This window comes from Pundamilia nyererei, unplaced genomic scaffold (genome assembly GCF_000239375.1).
Source record: "Pundamilia nyererei isolate P.nyererei 1_Seehausen unplaced genomic scaffold, PunNye1.0 scaffold00115, whole genome shotgun sequence".
In the NCBI taxonomy this organism is placed as follows: domain Eukaryota; kingdom Metazoa; phylum Chordata; class Actinopteri; order Cichliformes; family Cichlidae; genus Pundamilia; species Pundamilia nyererei.
Window position 1 is genome coordinate 608165 of NW_005187516.1, and position 26825 is coordinate 634989.

Genomic DNA, 26825 nt, shown 5'->3' on the forward strand with positions numbered 1-26825 from the left:
GGCCGTCGTTATTACCGTGTTTTTTGGAAATACTGCACACTTAAAATCAATCCTTTGATTTTTCTGAAAATCGACAGTGCCCCTTATAATCCCGTGTGCCTTACGTATGAATTCTAGTGTTTACTGACCTCGAAACGATTTTATGTCGTACACGGCGCTCGAAAATCTGTCAAATGTTTCAGTACGACTTTGCTAAGCTACGAACCCGCACCGCTTGATGGATTGTCGGAGCATTACAGCTATTGTAGGCAGGAGCCTCGCGGGGTGATACGTGCTAAGCCTCAACATAATATTACCATACTGTGTGTGTATATCCTCTTTTTAAGTTTTGTGGATATTATACATGGTTATGCTGAGGATATGTCGGCCAATTTCCACTGGAAACGCCTTTTGGTTAAACTGTCAGCAAAGAATTTGCATTTGCACTGTTAAATTTTTATATAACTTTAATGCACATAAAAAACAGCTGCTTGTTTAAGTGAAAATACGTTGTGGAGTCGTAAAGTATTTTGTCTAGTGTCAATTATATTGTCAGTTATATCGTTATCGCAAATTTTCAAATGTATATCATGATAAATATTTTTGGTCATATCGCCCTGCTCCACTCAGCACTAAAGAGCATTTCAAAGTGTTTTAGCTCTTTATTTTGATGTTTTCCTGTAGCTTCCGTGTTTTGGTTCATTCTCACTGCTCACATACGATGATTTTTGGCTGCTGCATACAGCTGTTTTCAGCCACAATGTATCTAAAAACAAAACCAAACAAGACCTACACTATCTGTCCAAAAACAAATACCAGAGAGATGGCAATCATGGCTAGCTGCTGAACAGATTATGAAGATTATGAACAAGTCAACAGACTGACAGACGCATATACCAAGAGGGTGATGCAGACAGTATTTATAGACAGTATTTATATAGGAGTAGAGAGCAGAGTGGACACACCTGAGAGCACAGTTGAACAGAATCTTAAGTAATGAAACATGGAAAGCAAAACTGAACATACACACGTACACACACGCGACCAGGGACTGTCAAGATTAAACAGGACCTAACACACCCACATTGAGACCCACATTAAGGCGCGTGGACACAGGAACGGGAGCTAAAACGACACGGTGACACATGTTGAAACACAGGAAACAGGACTGAAGACAAATGAACTTCCTATGACAGTGAAAGCAGACAAGCATGGAGAGACCAGACACCGTGACACGACTGGGGAGACAAAAAAGGTAATGAAACACAGAGAAAAGACTGACTTCCATACGAGACGCTGATGACAACACAGAGATGAGACTTGGATGGATTGGACACGAAAGCGAACTAACATAATCAAACAAGAACCAGAAATAAAAAACAAACCCTCAGAGACACTAGAGAATACTAAACTCGAGACTAACCAATACAAAGCTTGATTGTGAATATTTCTTAAATCCAAAGGAATGAAAAGAGTCCAGAACAAAATCTCAAAACACACACAAGACCCAGGCCAAAACTGTATTCATTCACAGCACATTAAAAAACCAAACAAAAAACACCATGAAGTTTGCATGAAAACATTCACTCACATATGAAATACATTAGCAATAGAAAAGTGTGCAATTTAACACTGCAAGTGCCGTCTCACAATGAAATTCTTTGCAAAGCCCACATACTGGATTATAAGACTAGGCAATATTCCAGGAACTCGAGGGCTGTTTTAGGGCAGCTCAGGCCTTTGTGTGTGTTGTGTGTGTGCTGCAGGAACTGTCCCTGTAGGAGTTCTTTCAGGGTCGTTTTTAGGGGATGGAAAATGCTTGCAGCCAGGTAGATTCCTCTGCACTGCTAGGGAGGCTCAACACTGAGTGTGTCATTATAAAACTGAACACAAAACATTACATTACGTTTTTTTGCACATACACGCTAATCACACTGGCTCACTCAAAGGAAAGCACTACGGCTTCATTTTGAAACCAGTGATTGTCTATGTGGGGAGTTTGCTGTGGCTCTTCTTTCACTGACTCATGACATAAAGCTACCTGGCTGGAGTGAAATGTGTAGACTGGGCAACAAACTGTTGGCAGATTTAAGATTGTAGTTTTCCTTTGTAGATTGTGGAGCCTCACTTTATTCTGAAAAACTCTGCACTGTTTAAATGTTTTTCTTTTATCTTAGCTTTTACTGAGTTAAGCTTCCATTTAAGATGCACTAAGTTAACAGATTTTTATCAAATCTAGCATGAATAAAAGAGCTATATAAATAATTAATGTATGTTCAGCAGTCAAATGATACAAAACTGCTACCTGCAGCTTTATTCAATAAATTTCTAGACGAGGTTAAGTACCTGAACCTGAAGTGTCAGTCAGTGATGTTTGCTTTCTTCTTGCTATGAGGTTAAAATATTTTATGCTTCACAATTACGTCTAACTACTTCTGTCTAATTTACTGTGTGCCCACCTTGTCTGTGCCAGCTGCTTTGACCTAGTTTTAAAAGAGAGCGTGTTGTTTGTTGTGTTTTCACATTTTATTTATCAGCTTCTGTCATTTTTAGGATCCTGCCGATGCAGGCAGCGCACCTGTTTAATTTAGATGTGCTCCCTCCCTCCTGTGATAGACCCTTGTGGGACGTCTTAAAATCCCAGTTCACAGCTTTAATCCCCTCTTCACACATATTTCACATCCCTGCAGATGGACCTGATTCTCAAGCTTTATAAGCCTGCCGTGTGTGATGCCTGCGTGTCGCTTTGATTCCTCTTCTGCTTTTGAGAACATCTGATAAGAATTCAAAAAAGATGGAAAAGAGTCGAGTACAGAAGCTGAGATATCATAGAGATTACTGCCACCCTTGTGCCACACATACTTATTTATCTTTTAAAAACATGAAGTCATTATGCTACAGGGTAATAGTTGAGCAGGAAAAGTCCTTTCCTAAATGAGATGAGAAACTATGACCTACTGCCTGACCTTCCTCTTAAATGAACGGCTGCTTTTGACACCTGTCTCCTTTTCTTTGTCTTCTAGGACTGAATGAGTGTATGATCAATAATGGCGGGTGCTCCCATGTCTGCGTGGACCGACCAATTGGCTTTGAGTGTCGGTGCCCTACCGGCTACCGGCTGCTAGACAAAAAGACTTGTGGAGGTAAATAGAGAAATATAAAGTGTTTTTCAGAAACAGAGTGGCAGGCTGGCTGCTGACCAAGCCAGTATAAATCTGTTTGTGCATTTGTGTAGTGTACCGCTTTGGGCAGCTTGCAGCTCTCATGCTGTCCATCTCTGTTCCCTGCCCATCGCTCCCACAGGGGAAGTTGTGCAGTCTTACTCCTGGCACACATGCTTATAGTATGTCCTTCACACCCTTCCTATCATTTTAGCAGCTCGCCATCACACCCAGAGAAGAATCAGGTCAAAAGACGTCAGCAGGGATCCACCCTGCCTCCCTGTTGACTCCTTTCTTCCCTAAAACTGCAAAAATTCCAGCCATAAAATGTACATTTTTACCTCCCTGTTGTAGTCATGTCATTGAAAAGAATTTCTATATTTACATTTCCTGAATTTAGTTTCCACTCTCATCTGTCACAGCTCACAAGGGAGCATTAGTGATTTGCCGTCACTGTCTGACTGTTTTTGTCTCTCAGTTGATTGATAATCCTCTCATCCCTGTAGATATCGATGAGTGTGAGAACCCGGATGCCTGTAGCCAGATCTGCATAAACTACAAAGGGGATTTTAAATGCGAGTGCTACGAAGGATACGAGATGGACCCGGTCACTAAGACCTGCAAAGCAGAAGGTGAGTTTCAGTAAGAAAAGAGGAATTAAGTTAACCCTGTCTATTTGAACCTGTGCCTCAGGTAAACAGCACATTTTCTCAGATACTGAAATGCGTCAACACTGCACCGCACTCTCTTCTGTACTACATTGTTAACCCCTCCTCTTGTCATAACCAGGAAACATCTTTTAACTGTTATATTCTTATTATTTCTCTGCAGGTGTTTGTGCACTTGACATAACAGTACACATAAAACAAAAATCACATCACCAAGGCAACCGCTCTGTTTTTCTCAGACCGAATTTGTCCTCTGGGTCCTGTCCCATTAGACCGCTTCACGAGTGACAGACTGATGTTTAGCGATGCTGAACACTTATAATTAGGTATAGCAACTCTTCGGGGGTACCTGGCTGAGTCACGGTGGAGGCTAATTACACCAATTTAATCCAGCCTCCCGCTCAGCTTGTTGATAACAGTTGTTTGACTAGTGGAGAACAAAGTCAGCTGATGTCTTTTGACCTCCAACTATGGCTCAAAGCTGTTAGCAAGAGGATTGCATGCAGAGGCCATTTTATGTTTACACTTCATTTCCCTGCAGAGTTTTATTATTTAATTGGCAGGAAAGAGCCAGTCAAATGAAATGTGTTGGTTCTGTCCCTGTGGCTGTCAAATGCTGCTATTAAATTTTCCTCAATTAAGCTAAGCTAATATCAAAGCTCAGCATTTGCATGTGTGTGTTTGCGTGTGTGTCGTGTCTGCCCACTTGCCTCTGTTAACGCTTGTGTGCTTTTCTCTGCATGGCTGCCCAGTGCGTTAGCTATCAGTTTATCATTGCCATGAGAGAAGTGTTTCTGGCTGTGTGTCAGAAGCCAAATTGCAGCAAATGCAGCAGTTGAGTCACTTGGTTTTGAGGCAATGAAAATGACTTCTGGCTGTGACAGCCCATGAACCCAGCAGGGGAGAATTTTTCCCTTTAGAGGGGTTGGAAATGCTGTCATTGTAATCGCCAGTTTTTTGAGAACGCTTGGTCCTAAACGTCACTGTCATGATTCAGAGTTTAGGCTGGAAGACGGAGGAAAGGGCAAAAAGAAAAGACGTGCAGGACTGCGATACTACAATGAGGCTACAACACAGACTGTCAAAAGGGAAACTGAGGCAAGCGAGCCATTAATGAGAGAATTTCATATCTGCCCCAAGAGATAACTGCCTGCAGCTGCCATCCTATTACTATGCAGTGTCACAAAGAGATTGGCTCAGTATAGATGTTACTAGACAAAAGGTAGGCTTTAGTTATAGCCAGGCAGATAAAGCCCTCCCTACAGGCGCGTTTTGTTAGTCTTTTTTACCCACTCGACTTTTCCTGACCAGAATTATGAGGAAATAGTTTAAGACCTCTGTTTATATATGGTTCTGATTTAAGTGCATCCTGGGTGACCTTATCCAAAACAGACAGCTCGAAAAATAGGTGTGAAAATAAACAAGGACACTCTCAGAGGAAGTGCGAAAACCAGTGCATGATAATAGCTAATAACAAATTTACCAATCACAGTGTGTACTTCAGATGAAAGCAAGAAATCTTTTATCTCCTTGAATAACAAAATTATTTCATAGCGTCCTGCAAGAGTTATCCACATAGCGGGCTACATTAATACATTCCAGAGGACAGGTGAATTGTAAATGATCTGGAGCTTTCTATAGCACCATATCCAGGTTAACATGAAATGTGTGATGCGAGCCATGAGGTCACACATTTTCACCAGCACATCTTGTTCTAGGAATTTGCTTTCTGACTAAAGACTCGACTAATCAGGCTCAGCTGTGATTTGTGTTTGGTCCTGATTAGCATGGTAGCAGGGTACACTAAGATGTGAGCATTAAATATTGCACCCTCCAACCACTCAAACATATATATTAAATTACAAACATTTTGCATTTACCTAATGGACTCATTGCTTTTGTTGTGCTTACACGAATAGCCAAACCTCAAAGGCCCATTCTGAGCAACCTTGATGAAATTAACATCCAGCTTGAAGCCTGACCAACTGCTGACATCTCTGTAGACATTTTTTGTCTTGTTAGTAGCGGTCACACTTTCTGTGCTGATGAAATCAAATAACCCTGGGAATAGAAAATGTAATAACTAGTGATTACATTAAATGCTTTGAGATGCATTCCAGATAAGATCTGCATCTCTCAGCTGTGCATGTAATTAATATTTATATAAAATGCAGGTGTACATGGCAAGGTATTTGGAAGTGAAGCCTATCATTATTCTGTTGCATATGAGTAAAATTCACTGAGTAGCAGATTGTTATTTTTCTATATTTGCAAGCCTGGAAAAGGTAAGAAAATATCTTATTCAAATGAGTGTATGTTTGCCTATGTCTGTTTTGTTGCATTGCCGGTGCAAAAGCCGTCAGCTTGCTGTTTAAAGAGGTGCAGCCAGATGCAAAGGTAACTCTGATATATATTTATATTTGCAAGGCGAAGATAATAAGGAGCGTACAACTTAATGATGTACAACACACTGATCAATACACCAACTATTCAGCTGTTTTTAATGAACAATTATTGTCCCTTCACTCTTGTTAGAAGAGAATATTGAGTAGTATCGTGCAAACTTGATGCTGTTTATCTTTGTGAAAAAAGATTATATTTAGAGTATTGACTTTAGTCTCTCCAGCATCACATTATGTTCCAGTGCTTTTAACACTGCGGTGAAGCCGGATTGTTATTACTGTAGAGCAATGTCTAAATCATTCCCTGACATGCAGCATTTCCCATCTGGGTCAGCAGTTCTCAAGTCCAAGTGCATTTTGATGCTGTGCTGAACACACTGTCCAGCTTATTGTTGTTTTATTGTTGTCTTCTTCTTCTTCACATCTTTCCCCTTTGTGGGTTAAATTATTGACACAAGAGCACAGCCACTGCTTCTTCCAGTCCAGACGATGTACTTTCCCCACTGGATAAAGGTTAAGTTGATTTAAAGCAGTGCACTTGCTGTCTAATCTGAAGCATATTAATGTTGATGTGTGCATAGATGATCTGTGGAGCACCAGGACGAGAGCAGTTTTCTAATAAGATATACCCGCTTTGGCCCCTCTTCTCGCCTAAACTGTCAAAGCTGATTCGCTTGAGCATTACTGAAGCAAATCCCAACTCTAATGTATTCCTCACACCTACAATGTATTCATCCTCATAAGCCCATTTTAGAAATTGCCTCCTATTGAGAAGTTGAACTTTTTTTTGCTTTATTTTGCTGATCCATATTCTGACCCTGACTCGGGGCCTGTGTTGTTTGTGCCTGCTTGCACAAAAACACACCCTGAAATGTTCGTTTCTTCGCTTGCAGGTAAAAGCCCTTACCTACTGTTCACCAACCGACATGAGATCCGACGCATTGACTTAGTGAAGAGGGACTACAGTCAGGTGGTATCCACACAGAAGAACGCTGTGGCTCTGGACCTGGATGTGGCAAACAACCGTGTTTTCTGGTGTGATCGATTTCACCGGAAAATCTACAGGTAAAAAAATAGTTTTTGAGTTTCTAAATCTTTAAATAATTTGTGAAAACAAATGAAAAACAATTTGTGTATTTAGGATTTACATAACACTGCTGACAAACTGCAGCATAAACAATAGATTCCTCACAGCTTGGACAAATGTTTATTTATCTTCTAAGCAATTTTTACATTTTTCACTATGCCTCATTTAATCAAAACGCCTGCATTGTCAGCGACTAGACAAATATATTTGAAATATGAAGAAGTACCAGAGGCATTATAAGAAAGAGACACGGCGCTGAACAAAGCCAGTGATGCAAGGAACATTTTCTGGGGAGAAGAACTTTTTGACAAAGTTTTGTGGCAAAGTCTTTATAAGGTTTTTGTCAGATTTGACTGGGAATTCTTTACATGCAATTTATATGTCTGCACAACCTTTGAAATGAAAGGTAATCAAGCTTTGAACTGACTGCCTAAAAACAGCTTCTTCAGAATGCCTCGCTTGCTTCTGGAAGAATTTTGACTTGTTTTTTTTCTGCTAAAAATCATCAATATTTCTAAATATGAACCACTCAAAGATGTTTTACTTTCATCTATTTGCACTCCACCTGTGGTTTTCAAATGTCTGATTTTTAAAAGAACTGTGCTTTAATTATATTTTGAAACACGATTTCATAAATCCTGCACCGATGCACACTGATGAAATTTCCCTGTATGTGATGTAGTTAGATCTTCTCCTTTATGCTTTTGATGTTTTTTGGGTTCAATCAGCTTAGCCGATGGCTCAGACCTGCTATTATTTTAGATGAATTTCACCCTTCCTTTTGTTATCCCAACTACGTTTTCTCCCCAGAGTGTCTTCTAATTGGAGCACTGTGTTCTCTTTATAAAATTGATGTTAAGAGGAAAAAAATCTCTGGGGAAACTAAAATTGAAATTCCTGTTTGGGAGCACAGCTCCCTTGCCCTCGCCTCACACCTCTGCTGGGGGTCAAATCATTAGTGAGCAGGGCAAACCCTGAGTGAGGCCTTGTCTATTCTGATAAGTGGTCCATCTAAGAAGGATGCTAACCCCAGGATGAACCTGAACACTGCCCAAGGCTGTAGCTCCCATATCAGCCCCATTCTTTGTTCTGCAGTCTCTTCACTTCAGAGGAAGAATGGAGAATTGCTCTTCGTCATATATTATCTGTTGGGGTGTGTCCCGTTTGTGTTATTATCACTTTATGTCCGCTTATATTTTGTCAAATGAATGTGCCAAAAGACTTAACTTGCATAACAAAGAAGAACATGCAAGCTATATAACTGTGTCATTCACTTATTGATTGATTGCTAATGCTAGATTTACTCTTGTGATTGGAGTTTTTCTTCTTCAGTTGGAGTTTAATCAGTACTAAATTATTTTTTAAACAAGCGGGTAAAATTCTTTGTCTCTAAGTGCAGTCACTAAAAATCAATATTTTATAGTAATAAATCTTCTGGTAGGGCGCCACATGATAAGACGGATTGTGTATACATCCTCATTATCACAAAATAGTGCCCTGCAGGCAGCCAACCAGGCTCTGCCTCACAATCTTTCTGTACATCGATTTTGTAATAATGGCTGGTTTGATGTAGATCATCCCTTACATATTCTCATCCCCTCAAAACTCTCCCTCATTCTCTCCTCCCGCATTCCCGCCTCCTGCTCCACCCGCAGTGCCTTCATCCACGAGGCCAGTGACCCCTCCCAGCAGGTGCCACTGGTAGAATCATCTCTGCAGACCCCTGTAGGACTGGCTGTGGACTGGCTCCAACACAACCTGTACTGGACCGACTCAGGGGACAAATCCATCTCCGTGGCCTCAGTGGACGGCACCAAAAGACGTGTCCTCATCAGCACTGACCTGAGCGAACCCCGAGCCATAGCACTGGATCCGCACCATGGGTAAGGAAGTGGAGATGTATGCATACAACACCAGACATCTGCACTGTTAGTACCAAGTATTAAAGAAACTGAAAGACAAGATCCATAATTATCACGGTTTATGCATTTTAAAAAAGTATGCTAATTGCTGAGCTTCATGCTGTGAATTTACATAACACTTAGCATATCAGCACATAATAAGGTCGAACTGAGTTCACATAGGATGCCCTCCCATCTAGTTCTATACTATACTTTTTGTCCTCTTTCATAATTTTAAACATGATGGTGGCGTTAACCTTAAACAGAGATATGTTTAGCAATTTCTTCTGGGTCCACGTCTAGTGATAAATATTCAGTATGAGAACACTTGTTGTATATGAGAATCCAGAGTATCGAGACTCTGACCCATTTAACATCCTGATATGATAGTTTTTGACAGCCTGAGGAGCTTTATGAAATGGTGCCAGGCTGTGATTCTGCAGCTTTTGTGTTCTGGTTATCCAAATGCAGATTAAAAAAAAAATCAGCCACAAAGTAAACATAAATAGACGCACAAAGGTGCTTTGGTGAGGTAGGCACACACACACCACAGAAATGCTTTACACTGAATAACAGTTTGGACAAAATTGTCTTAATGCCAGTAATAAACATTTACATAGAATGAATGCAAATTACTGTGTCTTCACTGCTTTGATTGCTCGCTCATATCGCCAAATAACCATTCAAAGTGTGCTGAAGTCATACCAGATAACAGCTTTTAAATTTGGTGGTTAACAATGTTGCGATTTGGCTCAATGTAAATCACAGCCAGGGCAATCCAAATGAAAGCAGAGTGCTCACAGACGTTAATGGTGTAAGCGATTACAGCCACTGCTCAGCTTCTAGTCATGACAAAATGGTCCTGTTTGTCCTGCATACCAAGGTGAGGGATCTAATAACCATATTTTCAAACCGCAATCACATACTCCATCAGCGAGGACAAAGGCTGCAAACAGTAATGCTGTCAACTTGTCAAACTTGTCCTTTGTGTCAGAGGCCCATGCTGTAGCTGCTCCAATCCTAATATGCTGTTACATGTACGTTTACAATTACACTTACACTGTAAGCTGGTATTAGAGCAGATGGGAGATAGTGAAATATTTGTACGAGACGTAACACTAATATTGGTGGTCTTTTGACTTGTATTGTAGTTTTGTGGTGCTGAAAGGACAGCTCCGAAATGTGCACTTGTCAGAGATCTTTTACAAGAATTCCCTACAGCACTCTTTGTTGTAGAAATGTCTCCCTTTCTCTGCCCTTCTCTTCCAAAAAATCACTTCCACAAATCTTGGATGGCATTACCTTTGCTTTTGCATAGCCTGTAGTGGGGGGAAAAGACATTTGTGTGCCCTAGTTTTGCAGTCTTATGTATATCTGATTGTTTTAGGCTGCATATTGCTTATGCAACTTTAGGCAGCTTTTTTTTCATCTTTCCAGGACAAATATTTTGGTGCAGCTCTCATATTGTTATTATTATTACTATTCTTATTATTCGGTTAGTAAAGGAGCCTACTTATGCTGGGTAGAACTGAAACAGCAAAGTAAAAAAAAAGCAAAAGAGGAGAGCTAAATTAAAGTAGTGGACAGTGACAGTGATGGCTTACTGCCGAACCACTTAGCAGAACAATGCCGTGGGACTAATAACTGCTAAAACCCTAACTGGATAATAACACAATGACTTTGGTGTCTTTGTTCCAGCTTTATGTACTGGTCAGACTGGGGCACGCGAGCCAAAATAGAGAAGGCCGGTATGAATGGAGTGGACCGACAGGTGCTGGTGGCTGATAACATTGAGTGGCCCAACGGCATCACACTGGGTGAGGGGAGAACAGCTGTTCTTCATTATATCGTGCACAGTGCTACATTTTACCCTTTTTCCTCAACAGCTGTTGTGAATGTGCCTGAAGCGCAGACCTGAAAGGAGCCGATGCATTCAATCAGCTCATTTTTGATAAAAGGTCAAAAGTAATTGAAATAGCGCAAGTTAATGTTTAACGATAATGGAAAGAAGTAGTTTTACAAAGTTATCATGGCCGCTTCGGAATGATATTGAAAATGTTTCAGGTGTTATAGATCAACACAGTAAAACTTGCTGTTGTGTGATGGTGAGAATCTGACATTTCTAAAGTAATCGATATCACCTAAAGGAATTTGCTGGTCAGAGTGCGAGAGTGCTTACCGCAAAGACAATCAATTTCCACTCAGCTCGGGAAATTCCTATCTACATGTTTGTGTGTTTGTCTGTGTGCATGTTTGCACTCCGCAGATGTGGCCAACCGCCGTCTGTACTGGGTGGATTCCAAACTACACCTCATAGCCAGCGTGGACCTGAACGGAGCTCACCGCAGGACGCATATGTCGTCCGTGGAGAGACTGGGGCACCCTTACGCCCTGGCTGTTTTTGAGGTTTGTGTTTACTCCTTTTATTCCATTGCCTCATTTTGTAGAACTCAGCATAGATTTTCAGGGATTTTGGGCAGTTGTCCATGATATCACTCAGCCTCCCACATCTCATCATATCTACATCTCTCTCATTAGCCTCAATGGGGGCCTGCAGAGGCACAGGGAGCCCAAACGTAATGACTGTTGAATTCAATTTATTTCATGCTCAGTCGGTGGGTGTCCTTGTGTGTGTTCTGTTTGTTTTTCCCTCATGGGACTGATTGGTTGAGCATACTAAACAGAAACAGCTAAGAGAAGGGAGCAGTCAAAAGCAACACACACATACAGACACACACTTGAGCTTTTGGTTGTCAGCCAGTTTCCCTCTGTGCATGTTATGTCAGGGCCTTTAGAAACCTTCAGTCTGGACTGGTGCCAAGCAGTCCTACACATCCGTGCCAGTGTGCAAACGTGCTTTTGCTTGCAAACTCCTGTTACAGGAACATCCTTTAAAATCAGCCTCCCTAGGGGAGACCACAGGCAGAGGTTTCCTTCAGAAGCAGACCAAACTTACAGGCGTGGATCTTTGAAACTATCCGCTTTGGTGTATATAATATAATTATATTTGTGACCTAGAGAGCAAATAGAGGTGTTATTTTTAAAATGTGCCTGAAGTTGTCCTAAATGTAAAATAAGTTCAGTATAAAAGTATAATGAAGCTTGTAAAGTTCAGTCATTTACTAAATTGGATTATGACTACATTCAACCACTTCTATGTAATAAATATTTTTATAATATTTTTTAAAAATGTTAAATTCCTCTACATGTTCGCACAGTTTACCATTTAATAAGTGTAGCATAACCTTGAGGATTTTCTACTGCATTCTGTGCTGTAAGTCCAGCCTGTGCCAGCGCTGTAGAGAGCGCTCAGAGAAATGATGATAAATTCCCTCTGCTGTAACACATAATCGATCGGGACGTCTCTGCTCTCTGCCCTGTTGTGACTACAAGGTGACCTTCTTGTTCAGCAAGTTGGACATACACCAGTTCAGTGTTATTGAGTGGGTCTTGTTGCATTGTACATCACATTACAGTACCATCTCTTTCTGACTCAGTGACTGACTCAACGCAAGCACACATGTACACACTCGAGTGTAGCGAGGCCTGTTGTCTCGGCACTCGCTGGGGATTAGCCTGTGGTTTCTAAGGCAACTGTAAAAAACATGTCACTTCCTATCTAAGACTCTTTTTTTAAAACTGTTGGTGAGGTTAACTAGGGAAAGAAAGCAAAAAGTTTATTAATAAAAAACCAGCAGGGTTAAAACTTCAGCCTGTGCTGCTGTGTTGTGATCTATATTAAATGGGTTTTAATTATTTAAAGCCTCGTGCTGCTGAAAATACATCCCAGAATGTTGCAACATTTTAAAAATCAAATAATTGATTTGATTTTCTTATATAAAAAGACATCATTGTTTATTGTTGCACTGCTGCTCCATGAATAGCAACCTCCTATTTACAATTAAACTCCTTTGCATTTCCTCCATCATCTTAATGATCACATTAAAAGCCAATTAAACATGCTCGCTCTTCTGCAGAAGCTAATGGGTTAGACGATGTCTGTCAACAAATACTTCCAAGTGCATATTTCCCTTTCCCTAATTTTCTCTTTATTTCTTCTTCTGAAATAAGTTGGACTGGTATCATCAGACAAGTACTGACAGCATTTAGCCGTCCAGAGTGACAAGCTAAGGGCAGCTTGTGTCCTTTTTCTTGGTCACTTTTTCTTTTCAGACCCCTTTTCATGATATAGTCACACTAAGGAAAACAGTGGTTGGGAACAACTGTACAACCAAAACTATTACTAAACGAAATGCTTGCTTCGAAGACAGGGACCAGGTCTGGAGCCAATTGCAACGTGAAAAGTCTGCAACAGTAGGAGACATCTGACTCTGTTTGCATAAACCTAATGACGACAACGAAAGCTACACACTGAAAATCAAGAGGAAGAGAGAAAAGCCTAAACAATTAAACATAATGTTAAATAATTAATGCTGTTAGTCTAACCTGAACTGTGGAAGAGATACACTTTGGTCACTGAATTTCCACTAGTGTCACATTGTCTCTTTTGTTTACGTTAATGTTTAACATTAGTGTGTCCAGCTCTGCTAGCTGTGATGTTAGCATGCTGACTGTCAAAACCGTGACAGCAACAGTCGACTTGTTGACGTAGCTTGAAGGGGCCCCTTTTGAATTGTTGCCTTCGGCTACAACAGACTCTAGAAACACCACTGATTACATTCAGTCTATTTGTAAATTGGTAGAAGTCGCAAATCTGTTGGTGTCTGTTGGAAATCCGTTCCATCTCCATACACAGAAGTGAACATCAAACAGAAATCACTTTAACTATTTACATTCAGAGTCCAAGGAAAACCTCACAGATTTTAAACAGAATTGTTGCTGCATGTAGTTGTTGCAGGACGGTGATTTAACTGCAGCGCAGATTCTGCAGTTTATTTCTGATACAACACTCTGACTTCAGGGATCTGACGACACGGTTCACCAATCAGATACCACTGTTAAAATAACAAACTGCATTCTTCACTCTGAGGATAAAATAAAATTCAACAATACTTTTTACAATATAAGACAGCTTTTAAATATATGAGTCAAACTTTACAAGACTCTAACAAACTAGTTCTGACCTGTCGTGTTTTTCTCCTGTGTCTTAGGATCGTATTTACTGGACAGACAGAGACAAAGCAGCAGTCTTCATGGCCAACAGGCTGACCGGGGAAGACATCCATGCCCTTGCTGAAAACCTTAATGACCCCCATGACATTGTGGTCTTCCACCAGCTTCGACAGCCACAAGGTGTGTGTGTTTGTGTGATTGAGGCACTTGCATGTGTCCTTGGGCATTTCCAACAACAGTTTCATCCCCTGCCTTTGATTATGTGAGCTGAGTTTCACCTCTTCTGCATGTCCATATCATCCTAGGCGCATGTATAAGTAATAGTGAGCCCTGGGATTGTAGTAGAGCGAGTAAAGCAGCCGTACATTCACGCTGTGTTCAAACTCTGCCTTCAACTCAGTTTCCTCTAATGGGACAATCCAGATCCAAACTGAACTGAACAGAGCACTTAATCATGAATGTGATATGTGTGTGTTTTTTCCTTGCATGTCACTTTCCATATCTGTCTCTGTCATTCTCTCTTACTTCCCAGTGCATTGTCTGTGCCCATTTATATTTTATCTTTCACTGAATTTCATCACCATTTTTTCCAGTTTGATCTTCGTACACCTTTGTCATTGTTTTTGTTAAGAAATGAGACTCTGGGATGAACACAGTGGACATGTACCTGACAGAGTAGCACAACTGGTCACATTTCTGTATGTTACCAGATTTTATTCTTTGCATGTTTCTGGAGCCTTTGTTTACATAAAGTAATTAACTTTGTTTAAAGGGAATTCAGCAGTGCCCACGGTGGGGAACAATAAAGTACGACGACTGTGCCTTCCCAGCTGTGTTATCTCCTCACATTGCATTAATGTTAATCTTATTTATATAACCACAGCCGTGTAATTCTCCCTGTCTCCGTCTTTCTTTCTCTTACTGTCTCCAGGCCCAGACAGCTGTAATCTGGGCAGCGTAGCCAATGGAGGTTGTGAGTATTTGTGTCTTAAGGCTCCACAGATCACTGAACACTCCCCCAAATACACCTGCGCCTGCCCCGATGGACAGGACCTGGGGCCTGAGATGAGAGGCTGTGTGCCAGGTGAGGCTGGGTGGTAATGGAGTGTTTAATGATCAATAACACCTAAGGGGGCTTTTTGGATGCTGTGTTTACTGTGGAGATAATTGGATTCTGCTTCCCATGAGGAATGCACCAGTATGTTTTTATCAGAAAACTTTTATATGCACCTATATCTTTATTAACATTTTAAAAAACATCAACAATACAACAAATTAAAATAAAACAAACAAAAAACAGCTTTTCTTATTGTACATCGTACACCCATATCCAAACAATCTGTTAAGCATAAAACCAATGCTCTTTTGCTGTTGTTTATCTGTCCTTCCTTCCACAAATCACAAGAATCACAGCTCTTGCTACATTTTGGTCAGAATTTCATCAAAACTTAGACACAGTGTGAAGGTGAAGACTTAAAGTTCAAGGTCATATTTGTAGTTTTACGTCCAACATCCGTGAATTGTTATGGATCGTGAGCCTAATGAGCTACAGCGATATTGAGGTTCTGCTTTAGAAAAAAGTGAAAATAAATAAATAACCTAAATATTTAAATGTAAGCAATAAATCTGTAAAATTACTTTTTTTTGTTAATTCACCGAATGTTTTTTTTTTTTGTAAATTTATAGTACATTCTTCTTATATTGGATATTGAAAAAAAATCGAACTTTTCTGTCTGTTAACTGTTTAACACAAAGTTAGTTACATAGTTATGTTAGTGTAGTGTGTATGGCAGGTCTTTATTAGTAGGAAATGCTGTAAAAAGTATGAAAATAAAGGTAAAAGTGCAAAATTTATGCCCCCTTAACATTTTCCAAAGCCATCCACTCGACCCGATTGTGGTCTTTTCTGGGCCAATTCTGGCCTGCGGGCCTTATGTTTGAATTCTCCTAATGTAAATTGATATATGTCACATATACTGTGTTAATAGTAACACAGTATCTATTTGGCTGATTGTATTTTTGTTGAATTTATGTTAGGTAAATGTTGATTTTTAGTTTGCTTAATGATTGAATATGTTCTATAAGGGATCTTGCAGCATCATTCTATGAAGATTTTAATCATAAAGTGATGACTGTTGTGGTCCTTCCTATCTTTTTCAAACACTTTAAGACATTTACACTCATTTCTTGAGCTGAAAGCTTTCGCTCTGCTATGACTTTGCCTGCAGCAGCGCCAAGAGATGACATGACAGCAACATCTTCACCCCCCACTGAATTTACTCCGGGCACTGGAGCGACAGAGGGAACAGGAGGAGTGTCACAGGCGGATGCAATCCCCCGCTTGACCACAGCTCCATCTGGCTCCCCTGAGCCTCTCACACCCCTCAGCACACTCAAGCCTATGTCCTCGCAGGAATCGAAGGCGTTGGGCTCCCACTCCACTGCCACTACTATGATTCTCTCCACCACACCTGCAGGAGACAGCAGCGTCTCACAACACTGTAAGTGGGCTGTGAATTGTAAATTATGTTTATCAGTTCTGAGTCTGAAGAAAAAAAGATATATGATGATATGTGACAGAAACCATTAGTCTTACATTCAGAATTGAGGATATGTCAGGTGCTCCAAACCTTTGTAATTAACATCTCTCACATGTCCACTGAGGGTCCTCTGCATGATTTGGAAAAAAATCAGGCACAGTCCTCTGACAAAGCGCCACTTTCACCTGAGCGGCCTCATCTCCTACCAAATACCACATCTGATGGTTTCATTCATGCTCATAATGTAGCTAACAATCTCACCCTCGCTGTAATGATGGCATTAAAGTGACGTATCTACAAGCCCCAGCAGCCAGTCATCTGGCTTTAAGAGCAGTAATGGATGGCTGTTTCTCACCTTGAAACTGTCATTGTTCCCGCCATAAATTGAGCTCTGCGTAGGCGGTAGTGTATTGGGTCTCTTTAAGGGAATATATGCAACCATGAAAGTGTGCATTAATAAGCATATTAGTAACTATGTTGCATGAAAATGAACGACAGAGTCACAATGGTGTCTAATGGAGCCCAGATGGATGGAGTGTAGAAGGTCAAGGTTGCATTGAGGGGAAATTTGAACTTTTTCCATCTTCTTTCCCCTCATTTCTCTTTGCAACACACTCACATCTGTGCACGCATGATCACTCATTCCCCACCTCGTGGTCTTTATTGCCCCTCTTTTTCCGCCACCTCGTCCTTCCTGACTGCACTGCTTATCTTTCACTCTATTTCTCACACTTTTTTTTTCCTCGTGCATGCTTTCTCACTTTTATCCTTTCTTGCTCCTCCATCTTTTCCTCCTGTCGCTCTAACACCTCTCACTTGCTTCATCTCTCCCTGCAGCTGGAAGTGAGCATTTCCTCCTGGGTGAGAACCTCACTGTGGCTGTTTTGGGAGTGGTCATCCCCATCGGTAAGTTAGCTGCAGCTCCCCTTGTCTGTTTTTGTCTGTCCATGATAAAGGCTGCTGTCTCAGTGCTGCCTATGGCCAATGTTTGTAGCCCATCCACACTGACCTTGCTGTGGCAAGGTGAGAGAAGCCTGGCCTACAGGTCTCCCCCACTGAGGTTTCTCAGGAGTCATTTTCTGTGTGTCTGACATTGCTGCCACACTGCATTATTCACTTCACACCATGTTGTGTTGGGTTCAGATCTTTTGTCTGAAGTTCGAGTACTTTACTTTCAGTGAAAGTAGTTTATTAATCTAAATGAACACAATCCTTTCTTTTTTCATTCACAGCAGGTTGTTTGATGGAGAATTTGAGTCTCACAGTCTGATTTCAGACAAACCCAATTTCAAAAAACATTGAGATGATCAGTAAAATGTAAATAAAAACAGTGATGGGAATCTTACAAACCTTTATTTTATTTTCAGTTGAACATAGAAAACATATTAAACGTTTAAAAAGAGAAAATATACAATTTTAAGAAAAATATTAAACATTTTCTCAAAAAAGTTAGGACAAGGTCGAGTTTACCACGGTGTAGCATCCCCTTTTCTTTTAACTAGCCCGTAAACATCTGGGAACTAAGGAGACCAGCTGTTTGACTTTTGGGAGAGGAATTTTGTCCCATTCTTGTTTGTTACAGGATTCTAGCTGTTCAACAGTCCAGGATCTTCTTTGTTGTAGTTTTCTTTTTTCTAACCTAATTAGTTGCAAAATGTTGCTTTTCCTTTTTTGTTGTCTCCATCCTAACCTTTATTGGCACATCAAATTCAATTATTTTTTCTAACATAGTGAAAAATCTCAGTTTAAACATTTAAACGTTTAAACACATTTTTTTAGTGTCCTAAAATATGAGTTCATGAGATTAACACACACATGCAATCGGCTTTTATTTACCATTTTTGGAGTTGGTGTTGTAGATAAAATCGTTCTCATTTCTAGGCAAAGACTGGCGAACTTGCCTAGTGCACAATAATCTGCTGTTGCCAGGTTTCACTGCTTAATTAAACACAAAAAAACACCCATTTGCTCCACGAGTTTGACTCAGACACTGTAATCAACCAGCGTGTTCACAGATATTAGAGGAAGAAGAGGTGATAATTATACCACATAAAAGGTGGTAAGCTGAGTAAAATATAATTAAAAATGCAAAGCTGTGATTTTCCAATCATTAAAATGCAGTTTTAGTATAAAGGAAAGCATACAAATGATGAGAAGTGACAAATGTTGAAATGATGAGAAAGGATGCCAGCAACACATTTTAAAAGTGGTACAGGGACAACAAAAGAGTGAAAAAGCTGTAGAAAAAGTTGATAAAGTTAACTGCTAACAGGTTATTAACATGTCTGGCTTAAAAAAGTAAACATCCCAGAGAGGGCGAGACTTCGAGAACTAAATATGGGGAAGCGTTCATCAATGGTTAATGACCTGATGATTCATTTAGAAAACAGGGATTAAAGAGAATAAGTCTTTTATTGAAGCACAGAGACAATATTTAAACAGACCTACTTTATAACAGCCTTACGTCACTGCTTGACTCACTATCTTTATATTTGAAAGATATCTTTATATCTTTATATTCATATAGAATTTAGAATGCTTTTAGGATTCGTACTGATATTTTTGGTAAATCCGAGATTATCTCAGTTGTTTTGGTCGATGCACTGGGAAATATTAGTTTATGTAATAGTTGTAAACAGGCCTTTTTAGAGCTTGATCTTGAGTGTAGCTGTGTAATGATGTGCTGGTCTTCTTAAGATTTTTGTTTTTTAAAGGTAAGAAAAACAAGACATCATCTTTAGATAAATCTAAAGGCTGCAGGAAAATGAGCACGCTGTCTATGTGAGAAATGTTATTGTACACTGTGCATCTACAAAAGGTGCGACACTAATACATAATGCTGAATTAAATGAAGCTGAACAAAAATGAGTGAGCCCGTTAGATCAGATGGACTGTTCTCATTATATACTTAATAAGGGGAACATGCTGTAAAGGGCCCCAAAAATATGATGCCAGTAAAGCACGAAAGCTTTATTGGTGTAATTTAATGAAACAATATTAAATTAAAATGCTTACTCAAGGACAGATATGCTGTGATGAGTTGCCAGGAGATTGTGCAGTAATGAGTTCAAATTTGTGCTCCCTGAGGACAGTTTAAAGTGAAATTACTCCATTTTGGCCCTTAATGGTGCTCTGTGTTTATGATTTAGAGTTTGATAAAGAAAACATGTTGGTTGGTGTATGACCCAAGTTTGACCCGGCGTTTAGCCCAGCCTCCCACACACAACCTCTGCACCGCAGCCCCCTGCCCCCTCTGTCCCCCCGCATGCCTGTTCTGCTCCCCTCTGTGCCTGTCATTTCATGCCATGGACTCGTTATGCCTCGTTAACGCTGCCCCCCCTTCCCATGTCCCTGCCGCTGTGTGTTAAACGCATGCAGTTCCTATCGTTGCCACAGTGGTGTTCGGCCTGGTCTGCACCGCGGTCTACCTGGTGTGGCGCAACTGGCGGCGCAACTCCACCAAGAGCATGAACTTCGACAACCCCGTCTACCGCAAAACCACCGGCGAGGGCGAGGAGGACGAGATCCACATCGGGCGGACGGACGCCATGGGACACCATGCGCACCACCACCCGTACCCTCAGGGCGTCAGCATGGGAGTCGTGGCGGCGGGAGGGGGCACCTGCCCGCAGTTCATTGCCCTGCCTCTCGGGGGCAGCATGCCAGATCCCGGGACTCACTGGTACGCAGAGCAGCCCATGCTCTCCACTGCAAAGTGACCTGCAAACAGGAGGCAACTCCTGGAAAAGATGGCCGCTCAAGGCACACGCACACACAGTGAGGTCTGAGGTGACTTGGACTGAGTTTGCTGAAGGAATGAACAACATATCATCAAGTGTTACATGCAGTCATTCCCAGCCATATCCTATGCCAGTTCCCATTTGAAAACCACCAGTAAGACAAACAGGACTCTTAAAAAAATAGTTTCATACCTTTTTTCTGTGAGATGAGTCTCATTTTTCTTCAGTCAATGCTGAGAATTAATCACTGAATTATAAATGTGTGCTAACGTGTTTCTGACTTTGACCTCAGCTGGAATAATGGAGTTAGAGTGGTTCCTCTTTTGCACTGAGTGAGGCTTGTGCTGTGTGTCTTATATTTTGTGACAGGGGCTAGTGAGAGACTCTTTGTCATCCTTGATGTAATAATTTGGGCTTGGTGTTATTCCCGGTGGGCCCGCAGTGCCCTGGGAACGCTATTAGCGAAGGAGGAGCTGTGGAACTGGGACAGCCTGTGCGTTGATGGGACAATCTGTACAGATTCATGTTAGAGCCAATCACATTGTTGTTGCTGGACTCGTCTTGTGTAAGTAACATTTGTGTGGGTTTCTTTGAAGATTTTTTTTCCCATTTTGCGATTGATTCTTAAAGGTTACTAACTACATTTTGTGCTTTCTCTCTGGTTCAGAGGAAGGCCTTTCAGGGTGAGTTGTCTAACATTTCAAGGTGTAGTTGAACACAGTTGATTTGAGAGGTTATGTATTTATCTGACCTTCAACACCCCTGAGGTTTAGTTAAAGAGCAGCAGGTTTGCAGACTGAACGAAGTAAAAAATGAGACAAAGAGTATTCAGCTTGTTTTCTTAGAGCAGGGAGAGTTAGAGGGGAGTGGGTTTTACACAGAAGTTCTGTCTTCATTATTGTGGCTTGTTTAGATGTTAAATGGTTTGAGAAAAGCAATAGGCGGCCGCTTTAGGCAGCTGCAGCGTTATGTGGTTGACAAAATTCCTCGAGTGTTAATAATTTTATTTGATCACCTGCTTTTGACTGTGACAAATGTGCACAGAAATACACATGGGGTGCAGTGATAGCAAATTCACGCTGTTCTCCAGAGGACGGAGACAGTGTGCACTTGCCGAGCGTAAACACAAACAGCATGCATAATTGTTCACCAACTGACAATGCAGCCATTCATTGTTTCAGGCAAGATACACACACGCGCACACTTGCACGCACGCACACAGTCTCCACTTTCTGCGATGGCCGATATCTGAGTGGACAGTTTTGGATAGCGCCGTGTGGGAGGGCCCGGCCGGTGGCTGCATGTCTAGAAAGGCCTGTCATGTGATGTAACCGAAGAAACCGAAAGTCAGGGGGTGATGTAATGAGGGTGATACCAACTTGTCGTGTCAGTAAACATGCTTCATACTGGTCCCCCTCCCACATCTTTAACACATATACGCCACTTACAAACCTTAAAAGTCTAGTTGTGTGTATGTGTGTGTGTGTGTGTTCATTAATATGCATGTGTGCTAACGTTCATCCCACAGCCATATCTGAACTGTTTTGTATGCTCTTTGTTGCACAATCCTCTTAGAATGCCTTCTGTATTGTGTACTGCATGGAAGAAAACAGTGCGTGGAAACAGGTGTGTTAGTGAGTGTGTGAGCGAGTGTGACCGTGGAAAAGCTGCGAGGGTGCTTTTTGATTCATTGGTTTGTAAATATGTTTTCATAAAGTTTTTGATAATGTATTATATACTTATGTAAAAGAGAAGCTGTACATAAGATTTTAGATAAAGTGTTGACAGGTATATTAATTTATTTGTATAAAGGAGAGCACTGCATTCCCTGATTGTAAAAAAAATCCAAATGATCCACCAAAGTGGTTTGTGTTGTTTCTTGCTGTGCATCATTTCGCATCCTCTTTTTTCTGTGCAAAATTTCTTTTGTTGTTAACCCTCACAAAACGTGGAGACCCTTCCCCCCAACCACCCGCAACTTTGCAACATTTCCCAACCTCAGTGTCAATGAGATGATTGAGTTTTGTTTATTTGTGCCTTTTTTTTTGTTGTTGTTGTTGTTGTTTTACTTCTTGCGTTTCCATGAAATAGACAGGGATCAGCCATCTACTGTACATGCAATGATGAACTGTGTTAAGACCAAACTGATTCCACTTTTTTGATTTCCTGTACTGGATTACTTTTGAATATCTCTATATATTGATATATAAAATATGATTGAAAACAGCCTGTGCTGTTGTATTTATTATTTCCTTTTGCAACACGTTTTTACCATTAAGGAGTTTTCGAACAAGGTGAGTTGCAAAATGAGTTGCTTTAGAGCTGCACAGTGTGATGCTTTTATACCAACAATAGTTCAAATGCATGTGATCCAAAAAGTGACACAACAAGTCTATTCCATAAGCCAGTAGGTCCCTGCTTTGAAGAATATATTAATGTATAAATTCATGTGATGTAGTTTTAATTATGCCAGTTTTAATTGCTTTTGCATTAACTGCCCTACATTTACAAAACAGGTTTTTCAGTTGAATCTTTAATGCATTGAGTTAAATAGCTCTGATTGAGCATTTTAGCTTTAGCTAGATTAGCAAGCACTTCAGTTCTCTAGCAATCTCTGGAAGCTGGGAGCAGTCATTTCAATTACAGTGGTGGAAATAATTACTTAATCCCCAGGTGAATTTGAAGTTTGCGGTCTCTAATTTTTATAATAGTTTCATTTTTAGTGGAGAAAGACACAATGTCAAACAAATATTTCAAAAAATAAATAAAAGAAAATAAAAATAAAAACACTAGCAAGAGGAGTCTTAAAGCAAATATGTTTGGAACAACAGTGTTTTGATTACAAAGGCTAACAGACAAGGCAGGTTTAAGAGGAAAAGAAAATCCAGAAAAAACACCTTACATAAACAGTAGTAATTGGTTTCCATGTCATTGAGTGAAATAAGTATTTGATCCCCTGCAACCTGTGTGAATTCTGTGTCCCACAATTTGGCCACCATGTCTGGAGGAATAAAAATACTGAGTATGGTTGAAAGAACACCATGTTCACAGTCAAGCACAGAAGTGGAAAAATTCTGCTTTGGGGCTGTTTTTCTGCTAAGGTTACAGGACGACTTCACAGCATTAAGGGGCCAATGGATGGGGCCATGCACTGTGAAAACGAGAACTTCCTTCCCTCAGCCAGAACACTGAAGATAATTTGTGGTTGGGCTTTCTAGCATGACGATGACCCAAAACATATCAACAAGGCAACAAAGGAGTGACTAAAGAAAGAGCTATTAAGCTCATGAGCTACAGCCACCCCGCCCAGGAGTTAGCCAAAATCGCTCCTGAGATGTGTGCAAACCTGTTGACCTGCAACAAACATGTTACCCCCACCAGGTACTTAGTCATGTTTTGCTTGAAGATCAATTAGTTATTTCACTCAGTGACATGCAAATCGATTCATAACTTTAAGTATTCTGTCTCTCTCCATTAAAATGAATGAGGTATAACTCTCAGAAACATTAAACACTTTTTTTTTTTACCTCATTTTGGTTTTCTGATCCACATTTATTGTTTGTTTCAGTCTCTCTCTACCCTTTTCCAGATGCTGCAAACAGATGGTAGATGTGAGTTTCGCTTAGTATGCGGCACCTGAAGACTCTGATATTTTCTCTGGGATTTAGTTGAGATCAAAAACAGAGCTAGAGGTGTGTATTAATATTAAGCTTTCATCAAGTCCTCAGAAAGACCCTAAATCAGTGCTAATGCTGTTGCTGCACTTCTGCTACTAGTTCTATCCCTTGTATACATCAATATGTGTCATACATGTCTTCAAACCCCATTCACATTTTGCACACTTGATTTTTTTTTTTAATAAAACTGGAATTTTTCTAAAAATCAAATTATACTAAGTTGCAAATGTAATTAAAATCAAAATCAGAGGCTTCTCAGCACAAAAGGATTCCAATTGAGTCAGTACGTTTGGCATGTCTCCACAAGTTTTAAATACCTGGATCTTGACTGTCCAGTCTTCCTGGCAGTTCCAACCAAGCTAAATCCATAATGTAGGAAAGTGTGCAAAACATGGAGGAGTTGCAATCATTTCTGAAACAAATGCAAATGCTAAGTTTAGCCCTACCGCATTATATTTGGCAAACTAGCAGCACAAGCTAACAAGCAGGGAAACCACAAACAGTGTCTGCTAATAAGTGCTTTTCATTTTACCTTTTATGTGAACCGCACGGAGCACAAGTGTTGTCTGCAGAAACATCAGCATTAAGTTGGATAACATTATTAGTTCTTATTAGCTGAAATACTCTACAGACTGTACCAAATGAGGCCACGCTGACAATCACTCTGCATTCAGTGATTCATCAGCAGACAGAGAAACTGTAGCAGATAAATCCAGTCCATTATCATTATTAAACCGAAGCCAGCAAATGCTTTCAGACTGCACAGACGCCCCCCTCCATTGTTGTATCACACCCCCTCAGGGTGTTATGGAATAGGTATGTTTTATTAGTCCACTGTTCCCTGCAGACAAAAAGAGGTGTCACAGACATTTTTATCCCTGCACAAAGGCTGAGATGAGCACTGTTACTTGCTGTAACCCGCTTCTTTGAGTGGGGGATGGGGGACGCGCACCTATGCAGTCATGTGACATGCGTATGTGTGTGTGTATCCACAGTTACATGTTATCATCTCTTTGAAACACTTTATTCTGACAGAGCATTTCCATGCCGGCCTCCTTTTTTGTTATTTCTACATACGGATACATTTCACTAATAGAAAAGATGCCCGTTCCATCTCAGTCTGCCACATCTTCCTCGCTTTCTGACGATTTATAGTTGCTCGTGGTCATTACAGCAGGACAGCCAGTCAGCTAGAATGGAAGAAGTCCTCAGGGGAAATGAAGAACCCGTGCCCTGTCACACAGAAATCCAACGCCTTCGCCATCTATGCAATCCTTTTTTTGTCTTATCTCACAAACATAATCTCAGCTCTGTGCACAAAAAAACAACACAGTGCCCCTTGCTGTTTCCCAGGGGGCTCGAGGAAACAAAGGCCATTTAAACAAATCTGATTTCACAACTGACTGAGCATTCCTAGGTGACATACAGCTGGAGTGCAGGTGAATCTCACACGTTGTCCTCTCACACAGTGGAATTACTGCAAATCAAAAGGCACCATGTTCCGTCTGTCACACTTGAAAGAGATTATATCTACTTCCTTGTACGTGAGCGTTTTTAGGTTGGCCTCCGCTGTAGCTTTCTGTAGGGGGGATTCTTATTATGTTTGAGTTGGCTGGATGTTGGCGGTGATGCTGAAATGGATGAGCTGCGCCACCTCCTGGGCGACTTTGCCACTGCATGTTGCTCGTTTCAAACAATGAAATATCATCGCTTTTCTATTATTTTATTAAAAACAGGCGTTGCATACATCAGTGTAGTTTTTACCAACGTGTGAAATAAACAAACTGGTCGATCGGCTCCAGGGATTTGTTTTTGTTTCGTTGGCATGCAGTATTTTGAAAGTATTTTATTGAAGTGGTGCTTAGAAATGCTGAGAATTCCCCTTGGAAACATACAGGTAGAATCTTCTTACAAACAGATTTTTAGATACAACAAACATAATAAATATTCTTTCCATTGCATAGTTTGCAGAGCGAAGCTGCTGCACGGATGTGCAAAGATCAGCGATAATCTTAAACATCTATGGTAAAGACAAAATAAAAACAGCAGATCATTGCATGCTGCCCTAGCAACCATCATCTGCCTCACTTACTCATGCAGTACAGCCTCATTGTAATATCGTCCCATTCAGCGCACCAGCTGTCACTAGTCCAGAATTCAGAAAAAAAAGCCCGCGTTGAAGCGCTACTCAGGTGAGAGGATCTGACATGTGAACAGATCCACTTCTACAGAGCTCGAGCTTTAGCATGGGCCTGCAGCAGGGCAGCTGTATCGGCGTGGGAACCTTGCATGGCGATGGAAAGCGCAGTTTGACCTCGCTGGCAAACAGGAAACAAAGAAAAAAACAACATTTCAGCTTAGAGTGCAACATTAATGTGACTGATTCTGGGTCCCCAGATGGTGAACCCTTGAAGAATTTGGTGATTTCCTGACTTTGTTATCATCTGATTGTTAAGTTAACATTATTTGTGTTACCGCACAAAACTTTTGGCGTTTCTGTAGGCCACATACAGTGGGGCAAAAAAGTATTTAGTCAGCCACCGATTGTGCAAGTTCCCCCACCTAAAATGATGACAGAGGTCAGTAATTTGCACCAG

The 26825-nt window shown here is 40.7% G+C and overlaps 2 protein-coding genes across 4 annotated transcripts in view; one reads left to right on the top strand and one right to left on the bottom strand.

Annotated features, from left to right (window-relative positions):
- Positions 1-22772, top strand: part of LOC102202805 (low-density lipoprotein receptor-related protein 8) — an 80733-nt gene extending 57961 nt beyond the window's left edge. Inside the window, exons 8-18 of one of the 2 annotated variants that reach the window (XM_005741914.1) lie at positions 3003-3122; positions 3647-3772; positions 7104-7275; positions 8953-9180; positions 10897-11015; positions 11465-11604; positions 14310-14451; positions 15203-15355; positions 16500-16772; positions 17649-17717; positions 20190-22772. In XM_005741914.1, the coding sequence (XP_005741971.1) occupies positions 3003-3122; positions 3647-3772; positions 7104-7275; positions 8953-9180; positions 10897-11015; positions 11465-11604; positions 14310-14451; positions 15203-15355; positions 16500-16772; positions 17649-17717; positions 20190-20530 (1883 nt within the window). In that variant the 3' untranslated portion in view covers positions 20531-22772. The remainder of the gene's footprint in view (positions 1-3002; positions 3123-3646; positions 3773-7103; positions 7276-8952; positions 9181-10896; positions 11016-11464; positions 11605-14309; positions 14452-15202; positions 15356-16499; positions 16773-17648; positions 17718-20189) is intronic. The other variant, XM_005741915.1, reaches the window with a different exon arrangement.
- A 2464-nt stretch (positions 22773-25236) lies between these two features.
- The window catches only part of LOC102203275 (KN motif and ankyrin repeat domain-containing protein 4-like), a 17569-nt gene continuing 15980 nt past the window's right edge, over positions 25237-26825 (bottom strand). For both annotated transcript variants that reach the window (XM_005741917.1, XM_005741916.1), the window contains exon 10: positions 25237-26546. In XM_005741917.1, the coding sequence (XP_005741974.1) occupies positions 26454-26546 (93 nt within the window). In that variant the 3' untranslated portion in view covers positions 25237-26453. The remainder of the gene's footprint in view (positions 26547-26825) is intronic.